The sequence below is a fragment of the Akebia trifoliata genome, chromosome 4, assembly GCF_017979445.1.
Source record: "Akebia trifoliata isolate Shusen 1 chromosome 4, ASM1797944v1, whole genome shotgun sequence".
NCBI lineage: Eukaryota > Viridiplantae > Streptophyta > Magnoliopsida > Ranunculales > Lardizabalaceae > Akebia > Akebia trifoliata.
This window is the reverse complement of record NC_141378.1, coordinates 8,168,441-8,181,742: the sequence shown is the minus strand read 5'-3', so window position 1 is coordinate 8,181,742 and position 13,302 is coordinate 8,168,441. Positions and strand designations below refer to the sequence as shown.

General features: G+C 35.4%; 2 protein-coding genes across 4 annotated transcripts; both read right to left on the bottom strand.

Annotated features, from left to right (window-relative positions):
• Positions 1-3,200: 3,200 nt before the first annotated feature.
• On the bottom strand, positions 3,201-6,770 carry LOC147403488 (uncharacterized). 2 transcript variants are annotated; one of them, XM_086439083.1, is made up of 5 exons: positions 6,648-6,770; positions 6,437-6,545; positions 5,282-5,387; positions 3,661-3,809; positions 3,201-3,568 (listed from the first exon to the last, which is right to left on the bottom strand). In XM_086439083.1, exons 2-5 carry the CDS (start codon positions 6,533-6,535, stop codon positions 3,473-3,475), a joined length of 450 nt encoding a protein of 149 aa, XP_086295209.1. In that variant the 5' UTR covers positions 6,536-6,545; positions 6,648-6,770; the 3' UTR covers positions 3,201-3,472. The 2 variants fall into 2 exon arrangements, with proteins under 2 accessions (XP_086295209.1, XP_086295208.1); XM_086439082.1 differs by lacking the exon at positions 6,648-6,770 and having other exon boundaries at positions 6,437-6,641.
• A 1,578-nt stretch (positions 6,771-8,348) lies between these two features.
• LOC147403487 (uncharacterized) lies at positions 8,349-12,120 on the bottom strand. 2 transcript variants are annotated; one of them, XM_086439080.1, is made up of 3 exons: positions 11,719-12,120; positions 9,583-9,922; positions 8,349-9,485 (listed from the first exon to the last, which is right to left on the bottom strand). In XM_086439080.1, the coding sequence occupies exons 1-3, from the start codon at positions 11,800-11,802 to the stop codon at positions 8,992-8,994; spliced, it is 918 nt and encodes a 305-aa protein (XP_086295206.1). In that variant the 5' UTR covers positions 11,803-12,120; the 3' UTR covers positions 8,349-8,991. The 2 variants fall into 2 exon arrangements, with proteins under 2 accessions (XP_086295206.1, XP_086295207.1); XM_086439081.1 differs by having other exon boundaries at positions 9,583-9,916.
• Positions 12,121-13,302: the final 1,182 nt, after the last annotated feature.

Here is a 13,302-nt window from a genome sequence, read left to right as displayed (position 1 = left end):
AACAGTCTCATAGTTTGAAAATCTGGGATGAATAAGCCCCTAGAATCCATAATTTCCCTTAACATTAACAACCAATAATCCAACCCAGAGAAACCATAAAATCAAATACTCAAATCCGTAGTCGACCAGAATCGGTTGCACAAAAAAAAAAAAAAAAATAGCAAAAAACGAAGAAGAAATTAGTTAAAGATGAACTGAATCCTTTCAGCTTAATTTAACATATAAATGAGGATTGAAATTATATATAATAAAAAAAGACGAAAACGAAAACCCGTAATCCAACAGCACCAAATTACGTTACTGCAGCGGAAGTGTGTGCGCGCGCGCGAGAGAGAGAGAGAGAGAGACGTAAGAGAGTCGAAAAAACGCGGGCTTTTGTATAGAGCCGGAGTAGCGTAATCGGGAAGCCTAACCGGGAAAATATTACGTTATTGTGCATCGGCATACCATAGAGGTTGGTGGTACTCCATAATTAGATTAGAAGAAATGAATAAATCTTCTTGGGCGGGCCATGATTTCCCATATTCCCGCGAATCGAGCTGGCTCGTTCATCTCTAAGTCCATAAAAAAAAAAAAAAAAAAAAAGGGAAAAATTACTTAAAGCACCCTGGTGGAGGGATTTTTTTATAAATAGTTCCTAAATTTTGGACAGTCTCTTAATAGCTCATTTAATATATTTTTATTTTTCTTATCATCTCCCACATTTCTCACGATTGAATGTCCTAACTGTTCAAATTCATCATTTTCATCCAAAAAAATTTAATTTTTTACATCTCAATCAAGTTTTGGAGACTCCATTATGTCGTAAAGAATCTACAAAGGAAAAAGTAATTTTCAAATATTTTGAAAATGTATTTTTTTACTTTTTTTCTTAGTTTTTGGATGAAAATCAATCAAGAATGATTTTTTTTCAGTTGAAATCACCTAAAGAAATCGTTATCTCAAGTTTTTGGTTGATCTTTCCATGTATTTTAGTCGAAAAAACTCGAAAATTGAAAATGGGTGGGTTTTACCAAAGTAGAATTCACTACTTTTTATTTAAAAATTTTTGAACTCGACAATAAATAAAAAGCGTCAAGTTCGAAAAAAAATAAAAAACATTAAACTCAACAATAAATAATAGTGAATTCGACAATAAAAATTGTGAATTCAACACTAAATAAAAAAAGCGTCGAGTTCAACAATAAATAAAAAGTAGTAAACTCAACGATAAAGAAAAAAATGGTGAGTTCGCCAATAAAAGAGGACCATTAAGAAATAAAAAATTTACTAAATGTCCTATCAAGCTATCGTGCAAAACCTTAGAAATAAATCCCTCCACCAAGGTCCTTCAGTATGAGAAGCTATTGATACATGCTTGTGCCTTCCCTTTGTGCGTATGTGTGTATGATGTGTATTTTACCTTGAAAAATGAAAGTTAGCACCCACTTACAACTTGCAAGTTTTATTCGCAGTTCCGTTATTATAGTTATTAGTTAGTTGGTTCTTATATTTCTCATTCCCTGAAAGATGACCCAACAGAATGGACGTGGTCTTGGGTTCTATACTGTATGAAAGAACCCCTAATTTGTTTTTGTCTCCCAATGTTTCTGCTTGCAGACCTCTGGGATGATAAACAATTCTTCATAGACTACCCTGGTGTGGTTCCCATTACCACGGCTCAGGTAAGTGCTACTGCCTTCATGTGTTAAACACTAAAGATCTTTCCATTAGTTTCATTTCCCATGTTTCAAGAATGATCGGATGCAATTTCTATTTTCTGAAAGGGTGTTGAGCTGAAGAAGCTGATTGGAGCTCCTTACTACACCAAGTGTAGCTCAAAAACACAGCAGGTATCTACGATCTATGTATCTCCTCGTGTTCTTTTACGGAAAGTTGTGATGCAACCTCTTTTTACAGATGGGGCTTATGAAACCTCATGTCATTGCAGAATATGAAAGCAGTATTTGATGCAGCCATAAAAGTGGTGCTGCAACCGCCCTAGCTAAAGAAGAAGAAGAAGAGAAAAGGGCTGCTCCATTTTGTGATGAAGGAAGGAAAAGATGTGAACAGAAAACATGATCTACCAGCTATTTGCATTGTGTCCCTCCTTGCTCCTCTCGAGGAAGCAATGGGCCTTGGTTTAGTCTCAAACTGCATAAGGGAGTTCCGCGAAATCATCAGGTGGCTTGTGCCTCGTTTTCTGTCTTATTGAGATCTGTAATTCATGACTTAGTAACATGAATGCCGCCTTTTTTTTTTTTTTTAAGCTTTAGATTTGGTTGTTGTACCAACTGATGTATGTTGGATTTATGATTTTTCTTATGTATCAACCAGATTAACATTACTTGCAATGACATGGTGACATTCATATTTTGGGTGCTTATGTGGAGATACAACTGTTTAAGCCTGGAGATGTGGTATTTTTGCAATGTACACTGCCCATTCCTATTGCTAGATTCTAGACCATCTGGTTTCCAATTTTTTGGAACAGCAAATTTGTTGATCAAATTGGTTGTGTTTAAAATGATGCCTTTCTGGTCTTAGTTTTTGCTAAATAGCATGAACTTTGATCATTATTTATTCAATGTGAACACTGCTAAACAATCCAATTTTATCTTTGAGTCATCTCAATCCTAAAGGATTTGAATATATTGATGGTAGATCATCCTTGAATATTTCCAAAATTGGTGGTTCAAGGGGGTGAGACTTTTATTTATTTACTTTTTAAATCCAAGGTAGCATGTCAAATACACTACATTTGCCAAGGAAATAGGTTAAAAAAACATAAATAATTGGACTTAAGCCCTTGCCCATTAGCTAGTCAGCCATTCAAAACAAAAACAAGTTCAAGGTCACCTTGATAACTTCACATGTCTCAAGTAATTTTACTCTTATCTGGGTCCAAAAGCAAAGGGTTCAAAGGAGTATTTGAAAGCTCTAACATCAATTAAGCGATCCACGAGATGAGAAGGTGGTGGTCGCCTCATATTTGTTAATTCGTCTATGATAACTTGTGAGACTGGGAGAGGGCAGGTTCAGATCTAAATATGATGGGATGAAAAAGGCCATTATGGAGCTTCCATTATCCACTAAAGCAATCAAATCCCAACCAAGAACCTTTTCTTAGTTTTATCAATACAAAGTAATCAGTATTTGCAAGAATGTACAGAGGAGACCCTCAAAGTTGCATTCAAGGCATATATTTGGAGCTCTGGGGATGCTGCAAATCTAAGACACCACATTACTATGTGAAGAAGCTATAACAGGATACACAGGATCCCTCCTTGGGTCATGAAGCATTCAACATAGACCTTAGTCTATATTAAGTCCCAAATCAACACGTTTTAGTCCCAAAATGCATATGGTACAAAGATCTACAAGTTTTAGCAGACAGGGAGAACATAAACTGAAGATACTCAAAAAAAAAAAAAGGGGCCTAGGTTCTAGACCATAAAACTGTCTGTAGTTGGTGAAAAGGCAACACAGGAAATCACTCCTGCTTGTTACGAGAAAGCCATGCCTGATGCCTGAGCTCAGCTCTTTTCCATTCGACGATTAGTTCGCATAAAGAAAAGAGGGTGTTTATCTGTTAAAAAGGAATAAGGACGATTTACATGGAGAAGGTAACATGGAAGAATGAAAAAAGGACTCAAATAATAAGTGGTTATGATCACTGACCAGGATTAAGATTGAGATGATCAGAAGCGGCCCAGACCAGAGTACCAAGAGAAAAACGCCATGTGGGCCAAAATAATTTTGGCTCGCAAAGCTTTTCCAGTTTTCACCAAGAAATGCATTGATCTTCTCAGCAAAATATACACCCACCACTGCACATCACCACCAGAGTTAAATCGGATATCCAAGCATCACAAACTCCAGTTCGTTATATTTTAAATTGAAGGATTTAATTCTCAAGAACTTGTCTCCTTCAAGACTTTTAAGCAAGTAAACGCTGATGAGGAAGGGTTTAGCACATCAAAGGAAGGGGCCTACAGTTTCAGGGGGGGTGGGAATAAAAAACAAAGATAAAACAAAAAAGGAAGGATCATATTGCATGTTTATAGTAGGTACACTATTCAGATAAACAATCAAATGTTGATCTTTCTTTCCATAGTATATAAAATGTGTCGAGGTGCACCGATCTTTGTCAAGATAGACTGAATACCAAAAATAATGACCAGGCCACATGAAGCCATTGATTGAATGGCTCATTATGCCATTGTAGTTGTCAATGCCCTAATCAATTCATGGGGATGATATCCCAGATTCTTCATCCACTGATTCGAAGTTCCTTGTTTGATACATAATTATTTCATCACTATCCAAGACACCTCATCATTTTGAAGCTCTCCAAGTTTGGCAACGTAACTAAACTGGGCCTTAATGTGCATTTCTTTACCTTGGATTTCTGGACTATGTTGTCTCCACCAATCAAATAAATTTAATAATTATTATTATTTTATGTGGAGGAAAAGTTTGGTCAAGCAGATCCACCAACTTAACTAAAGGTGCTGAGAGTGAGGAGCAACCAATCCTAGAGCAAATGATTACGAGGAATGAGAGATGAAGTGACACTTGTCATGGACTAGCAACATTCACTAGGTGACCAAAGAAATATTTCCCCATCCTCATCCGACTCGTGACTTGAAGACATTCCTCTTCAGTGAACTAATGAATAATGGTCACGAAAAGAAATGCTAGAAGATCGTGTACTCACAAAATCAGACTTCAACAATAGATTTTGATGTATTGATGTTTTACACATTAGCATGTGTGCCTCTCTCATGTCAAGAAGGGCCAATTTCACTGTCTGTTTCCGTGATGTTGATTAATATAATTTTTCAATCACAAAGGCATTGAGAGATCATATCGAGAATATTAATTATATCCTTTTGATAGGTAATATTAATTACATCTTTGCAAAAGAAATCCTCCACAAAATCAGAAACATTTGTCATGTTTCAACTCTCAAGAGAATGAAGTTAGTATTTGGTGAATAGGCAAGCAGTAAATCTTATAAGCACCAAATTATCATCGCTGAGTTAAAGGGAACCTAGAAATATTATCACAGTCAAATAGAAGTAGGATACACAGGCAATGAAGTTGAGATCCATGTTAAGTGTTTAATAATATTTTACGTTTTTTTGTCAATTTGATGCAACCCTTCATCGAGGCTTGTGAGCGGCAATGCAGGCCTAATGATACTGAATACTCACACAGGTGGATCATTAGATATTTCGATGATGATGATAACAACGATAAGCAAGCAATAGAGGTGATGAAAGTAATAGAAACTTACATGTCATAAGGAACAAGCACATCTGAAAGTTAACGTTCCTCCTTGAAACGATAATTATTAGCAGCAAAGAAACATAGAATGCTATTAAGCATATTATCCATGGTTCCTACACAGGCAATAGAAAAGATGAGGAAAAAAAATTTAGAAACAATATGACTCTCTTAATTCCAAAGATAAGTTATGATCAGATAAGGACGTCAATAACAAAAATGAAAAAGTCAAACAATAAAAACAGGCATCTGACAAGAAATATATAACCACAGAGAATTAACCAGAATTTTTTTTTATAGCAAAAAACGAAAAAAGATGGAAAAAAGAACATATCAATCAATGTGTTAAATCGATTCCCTGAGATGTGAATTGTTCACTTCAAATCATTTTACTTACATCAACTGGTTTCTTAATTGTTAATATAATTAAGTCGTTTCTTTATTGGGACTAAAAACTCGTCTGTCATTTACAACCACATAAAGATCCCATTCTTTTTAAGGGGAAGAAACTTCAGAATGCTTTCATACAATATACATATTTATTGAGAAACCAGTTGTTTGGCATAAAAATCCAACTATTTTCTTCCTTCAATTGACTTTTCTTTGGGTTCTCTTAGTCTCATTTATAGGACTTGTTTTGTGAGACATTGACTTGCCAACATTGAATCCTAAAGAAATTCTAAACCAATTCCGCCAATCAATAAAGGTCATGTCATAGACACTGCAAGTAGATGGAAAGATGAGAATTTAGTCGAAGCTTAGTTTAGTTGAATTCCATTCCAGGGATGGAATTGTATGTCATCCGTTGCATATTTTGGAAGGCTTAGATTACCTTCAAGAATGTTATAAAATGCCACTAAATCAAACTTGATTAATTTCAAATTAATTGATCTAGGAAGTTCACAAATTTCTTTTTTGAATAGATAAATAACTAAAAAGAGGGAGAATTTCACAAATTCCATCTCACTCCTAAGACTGCTACTTATAATGACTCATTTCATACAGAGACACTCGCTTTGATTTTCAAAGCATCTCACTTATCGATTGCAAGTAAGTGTGATGGTAGATGTTCTAAGTCTATATATATATATATATATAAACAAATGAAATTTCAAACAAAAGAAAGAAAGGTAGAGATATAGAAATGGAAATGTAAGGATGGTACCTTCCAATCGATGGCGTGAAAGAAGCCAATGAAATTGTCAGCAGTGAATTTCTCAATTAGATCTGCCATTTGGTCCATGTGTTCATTGACTTCGTTCATCGAGAAACACCTATAGAGAAAACAAGAGACAGATCTGAGAGAGGGAGAGAAAGAAAGATTGATCTATTCTAACTTCTAAGAGAGAGAGAGAGAGAGGAGGTCGAGAGCGAACCTGGTTTGAGACTGAACTTAATGCCCTAATAGCCAAATGTTGAATCACTTATTTTAGAAAAGATTTTTTTTTAATATATATAGTTAAAATAATAGTTTTAATAAAAGACCAAAACTTTGAATATTTTGAACCCAAAAAAAAAAAAAAATCTAAAATTGCATATTCAAGTGGTGTTTTAATCAAATTACCAAAATATATTGAACACATAGGTTGAAGTAGCCTTTTTTCCAATTTTGAGTAGCTCAATTAGATCCAATTTTTTTTTTTTTTAATAGTTTAGATATGCCCATATTTTTAAGTTGCTTAATCTTCCTCACCTCAGTCTTCTTTCATAGATTAATCAATAATGACCCAAAACTGATGATTTTTTTTTCCAAATATCAATGATTCAACCTCTTAAGTCTTGAATTAGACGATGTGATAGAGATGCCACACCGACGATGACCATACCATTGACCTAGGTTCAATTTTCGTCAACTTCTAATTACTTATCTCACTAACATTAGGGTTATTTGATTTTAATACCAAAATTTTAACATTGAATAAAAATGATGAGGTTCCTTGATTCTAGTAATAACCATTAAGTTAGAAATCTTGTTGAGTCCACATGGATTATCACATTGGAAATCTGACACCATGAGCTTCTAGATTTCATGAAAAAACTCATAGTTAAAAAAAAAAAAATTTGACAAAATATTCCTTTTTTACTTGATCCAAGGTGTTGAAAATGGATAGTTCCAATCTCCAAAATTTAAAATCAAAGTGAAGGTACATATCATAAGGGCCTATTTGTAATTTAAAATATTAATTAAAGATATATATATATATATATATATATATATATATATATATATATATATTTAGAGTCCAACTAACTTTACTAAGTTAGTAAGGATTTCACCTTGACTAAGGTCCTTGTAGCATCCAAAAACATGATCCAGTGCTTTAGGATTGTAGAGGACAAAATCCTATGAACTTTGAAAAAAATTTATTTTTTACAATTGAATTTCAATTTTAAATTTGGGAGTATGTGAAAGTTTAATAACTATTCATTTTCGAAGCCTTGGATTAAGCTCAAAAGAAATTGTGTTTTGAAATTTTTTAGTTTTGTAATTATCCAAAGTTTGTTACTATTTTTAAAAGTATTATTTTAGAAAATTTTCCCTTAAAAAATGTAAAATTTGTATTCATGATGGGTTTTTCAGGGTTAGTTGAGTGATTCAAAACCTATCCAAAAAATTATTTGATCAACACTTTTCAATCCGAATCCGATCCAAAAATTCGATAGCCCTACACAGCGTTGACTTCTTTTGTTTTCACTAGCAATTTCATCTACATAGATGCAGAAAGTTTTGTCACGGAGACATTTTATACAAAATTCAATATTTGCTCTATTTGACGACTTCATTACTTGTTATGATTAGCAACCAAGTATCTATACTAATAAGTGTAGTAATACCGAATGTACTCAACAAATCACATGCAATACAATAAAATTGAGAAATAGAGATTAGAAACAATATTATTTTGGTTCACCAACTACATCTTGGAAGACTACCGATCCCAAACGTCCTCAATGTGCCTCCTTACATTATAAGACAAAATTGTCTGACCTTTTCATCATTCAACTCACTACCACTTTATTGATCATCCAACTAAAAAAATCCAAATTACTCAAAATGTAACTAGTAGAGTATGGAGTATCTAAAAACCTTTGTACAATTAAATGAGCCCAAGCAAAGCAGCACATACAAAATTTCAATTTCTTGCATTTACTTTTACCATTTATATTTCTGATCCAACTAGCCTAAATACAATGTAAAAGACCTTTCTCATCTCTCAACCTGATCAAAAGCCAAAATAGTGAACCTCCAACCAAATGACTGGATATATCAAATTTTATAAAAAAGAATTAAAAATGTGTTCTGCATGAATTGAATTGAATTTGCTCTTCAACACGTATGCACTTCCCAGTCCCTACCAATACCCAGCCACCCTCTCTCATCCAAAAGCAAATCACCTCACACGCATGAGCCCAAAGCATTGCGAAAATGCTGGCAACTTCTGCACGCACAAGGGGAAAGAAATTAGTTCTCTGAGAAGCCTCATGCCATGGGTATGCTGAGCCAAGCCATGCAGTTTCCACCTATAAAGGACAGTAGAGGATCCACAAACTCTAGTGAGCTTCACAAAAGTTTGCATAGTTGGCAGCTCCATATAGCTTACGAGACCTTCCTTGACGGAGCATTGCACCAGTGAAGTTTGTTTTTCCCATTATTCCAGCAATTTTTCTTTTTCTTTACTGCTCACACATCTTTAGGGCTTGCCCCCTTTCAACAGTTTTTCAGTAAGGAACTGTATATGGTAATGCATATACATCAGCCTCGGGCAAGTAACAAGCACGTGGCCAGAGACTCAAGTTTACATGGGAGGAAGCACCACTGTTAGCTTTAATATTTTTAGCTTCACCACTGTGAGGAGGCATGTCAAAGAGCCATTCCTGATCATCAAAATCGGCGTATTCAACCTGAATCGTAGGGGGTACCCAGTTCTCAATTAAATCTCTGAACTTCGAATCTACTACTTTAAAAGAACCACTTTCAAAGAAACTCGATCTAACAGCAGGTTCAACCCTATCTTGTACTGGGATCTCAATTCTGCCAGATGTAGTAGACAATGGTGGTTGTTCTTTGCTTGGTCGGGGAGCAATAGCAGGAGCCTTCATCTGGACAATAGTCTTGTTCCTTTCGAAAGTAGGACAGGGCCGTTGTTCTTCGCTGATTGGTACTTTCGAATCCTTGTGTTTTAGCAGCGGCAGCCGGATCCGTAGCATGGGCCCTTACATTATTAATAAAATTTGACATAAATTTCAGTGCCTGTGAAACTAACAAGAACAGTCTCCTCTTAACGATAAGAATAACAGATATACACTCACATTGGTTATGGACACCATCAGAGGGCAAACTGTGCTTCATCTTTTTACTGCTGTCAGAAGTGTCGTAGAGATTCATAGTGCCAGCAGGCTGCCCATCTTCTTCAGTAAGGCTGCTTTTCTCCAACTGTTCAGTTTCATCTTCTCTTATCTTTGGATGGTTTACTCCATTATGATCTACATTGCACCCCTCATCCTTGCGCCTCTTCTTGCGGCTGTGTTCTTTCTTTTCAACCTCCCCAACTGCCCTGGATTTTTCTTTGTTCTTTTCTTTTTTCTCTTTTTTCTCCCTCTTCTTTTCCTTCCTCCTTTCCTTCCTGGTCTTCTCACTTTCTCTCTGGAGCTTCAAAGCACCAGAGTGTCCATCAATTTAAGAACAAGTTGAAAGTGGGGACACCAACATGACAAGCAAAGACCAAGCCAAAGGCAGAAATGTGCAATTTTATAATGAAATACAAATTATCATCAGGTAACAATTAGTATGTATGTCATGGAAGTATTATTAGATTCAATGCTCAAAAAAGGTGGTGGGCGGGGTATGGGAACTTGTTTTTATTGCAGAAGTCTATTTTGCGCAAAGCAAAGAAAACTCTTAACATGTATCCACTGTGATTATTTGCAGAAGAAAATTGATTGCTGGTTACATACGCCATGATAAATATAATATACAAAATAAAAAATGAGACAGGTCTATCGAATAAAAACAATCTGCCAATCAGAGAAAAAAAAAACTATAAAGCCCAAGTAATTCATTGTTACAACTCCCACTGGTCATCCAGCTTGCTGTCTCTGCTTGTTTTCCCTTATCGCATTGTAAGTTGTAACAATGGAGTGCTAAGTATAATTCATTTCTAAAGATATATATAAGAACACATTACCATCGTCCTGTATTCGTGTGGGACTGAATGGATTCCCCAAATTAGAAGTTTGGTAAAAACAATCCCTACCAGCCATCACCCTTGATGACCTCGCAATCAAGTAATCAACTTTTCTTTCCAACCACTTGCTACATATACCATAGATCCATTTAAGTCTATCTACCTTTATACCTCAAACAACAAAAATAATGATTACATGGACATAGATATGTTTGATATCTAAAGCATTTAGATCCCTAACAATCAACAAAACAAATTCCATCTCAATTTTTTTTGGGGGATTGGTAAAGACTGAAGATAAATGAAGAGACTTTGCGAGAATCAAACTCACTATCTCTTGCACCCAAACGCCCACTAGACCATCCCACGTGAATTCTCCAACTCCAAACAGAAAAAAATAAAAATAAAAAATCTACATACTACACATCCCCCCAAGCAACCATGCCTCTGCAAACAAAGAGATGGAGAAAAATCCAAAATAAAGATCAGCCTTCCCTGTCCAACTCCATTTCTTGCATCAAGGCCCTGCCTTGGGTCCAACTTATTGAAAGGCTTCTAACCACTATTTTGTAATTCAAGCTGCCTAACGTACAATGTTCATTCACTCGGACATTGTCATGTAAGTGCCTCATGGCAAACGCAACCAGAAAATCTCCATAACAGTGTTAGCATTACCTTATAGAGGATGTATTTTTTTCTCACATTTTCATTCCAATCTAAGTTTTATCCTCCTAAAAAATTTTGTACCCACTATATTGTTGCTTCCAAATACTTGAATGACTAAGAAGCAACATTCCAACTCTCATCATTGCTTCATTACACCAAAATTCTCTCACATGGTATGAAAAATTCCACAAATCCACTAAACCCAAGCACTAATACTACGTTCTGTTTCTAAAAAGATACAATCAGAAAAATTACAAAAAAAAAAATACATATATATATGATAAAAAACTTGAGACACTCTTCAAACAACAATATCAGTAGATTCAGTCCAAGAAGATTTAACTTCATGGGACATGAATAATTAAACATGCTTTTAATCTTAATAATATATATAATCATCATACAACATTTTACTTTAACAGGGGAAATTTCCTACCCATCTTAACTAGATAATGGATTCCACCATTTTTATTTTTTTTTACAAAAAGAATCTAACCGATGTTACATAAAAAGAGCCCATGAATCGATTCCAATCAACGTTTGTGAACCGAAGAAAGCAGTCGAGCATAAACGCAAAATCAAATGCTCAACAAACCTTAATGGATTCGATCAGGGCCTCGTTGGGTGCACCATTCGACCTCTCGAACCCGGGAGGAGGGTATGGAAAACATCGAGACATCGTTGATAAATACTTCGGTCTCCCCAATAGTTTTTAAAAATCAACAAAGCCTTGCAACAAACACTCGATTTCCTGAAAATCGTCTGCAAATAGGCAAATTTAAACCGGAAATCTCCCCTAATAATCGCAAACCCTAAAAAAGGCGAGCTATAAATCACGAAACCAGGGATTGAATATCGTTCAAGAAATCGAATCAGATCGAAAATCTTCCAAAGAGCTCCAACAGGAGATCGGGATGGAACTTGGCCGGTATTAGGGTTAGGGCTTCCGCGGAGAGGAGAAAAGCCCTCGTTTATAAAACGTTCGGATCTCCTTCGGAGGTGTAGAGGGGTATTTATAGCGTGGGAATGTGGGATTCCTCTTGACTTTTTAGTCGGTCATCTACCCTTCCCTTTTTACCCCCATTCGCCCTAAAAAATTTACTATTTCCGTATTTGTCCGTATTGGGCTATGGCTGTCAATTGAGCCCGTTGAACCCTATAACCCGATCCGGACCGCCCCAAAAAAGGTGATCGTGGCTTTGATGTTCAACGCTTCAACCCACAAAGATAAGGCAATATCCAGTCCAACCCTATCAGGCCTGGCCTGGCCCGGCCCGTTAATATATTTTAAATTTATATATATTATGTATAAGTAGATGTATGATTTTGCATGTGCCACACCAATAAAAAAGAATGTGCACCCCATTTATTTAAAAAACAAATGTGCACATCATTTTTTTTTTACACACCATACTCTAGGACAAAAAAATCTGAGATGACGTGAAAATCTGTAAAAGTATTGCCTAGACGATGAAGTGAAAATTCGTTGTTAAATGACATCAAACCCCGTAAAGTCAACAAGCGGCTCTATAGTGAGACTCTCATCAATTTCATTCTTAACCAATAAAGCTATGAGAAACAGGGTAATGAAATAGAGATTTCATTGCATCCATTTTTCTCTTACATAATTCATCAAACACCTCTGATGCCATCTAAATCAACATATATTCAAGTAAAAAAAATTACCCGTATATTCAAGTTAAGTAACTACTTGAGTCTCTAGTGATTGGAATGAAAATTGAAAATGAAAAATGAAAATAAAAATAAAAATTTGTATAAATTGTTCTTGTAAAAGAACAAAAAAAAAAAAGATCTTTTTTATCCTAAAGTAACATAGTCCCCAAATCACGAGAGAGAGAGATATGGAAAGATCTTGCAAATCTAAACCCCAAACCTCACTCCCAAAATGCCCAAAATACAAGAAGACATCAATGCTAGGAAACTCCATCACCTCTTTCAAAGGCTCTCGCCATAGAAGGGCACACTTCGAGGTGAATTTTTGATTCCTTAGTGACCTAGATCTTCTTGCAAATCCCTTTGTTGCCTTCATAGCTAGTTTCGAAGAGATCATATCCAAGGACGATCTCTTCTACACTTATATGGACATTAAGAATCTCAGATATAGAATTAATGGTTCCTATACTAGAGAAAACATGACTGTAGATCCTTGGATCAATAA

Coding starts and splice junctions, on each gene's coding strand:
- LOC147403488 (XM_086439083.1), bottom strand. CDS start 6,535: ATGAACGAAGTCAATGAACACATGGACCAAATGGCAGATCTAATTGAG. Junction 3,810..5,281: donor GTGCTTGTTCCTTATGACAT/GTAAGTTTCTAT, acceptor GGTGATGTGCAG/TGGTGGGTGTATATTTTGCT. Junction 3,569..3,660: donor TCATCTCAATCTTAATCCTG/GTCAGTGATCAT, acceptor CCTTTTTAACAG/ATAAACACCCTCTTTTCTTT.
- LOC147403487 (XM_086439080.1), bottom strand. CDS start 11,802: ATGTCTCGATGTTTTCCATACCCTCCTCCCGGGTTCGAGAGGTCGAAT. Junction 9,923..11,718: donor CCCTGATCGAATCCATTAAG/GTTTGTTGAGCA, acceptor GGTGCTTTGAAG/CTCCAGAGAGAAAGTGAGAA. Junction 9,486..9,582: donor TGATGGTGTCCATAACCAAT/GTGAGTGTATAT, acceptor TAATAATGTAAG/GGCCCATGCTACGGATCCGG.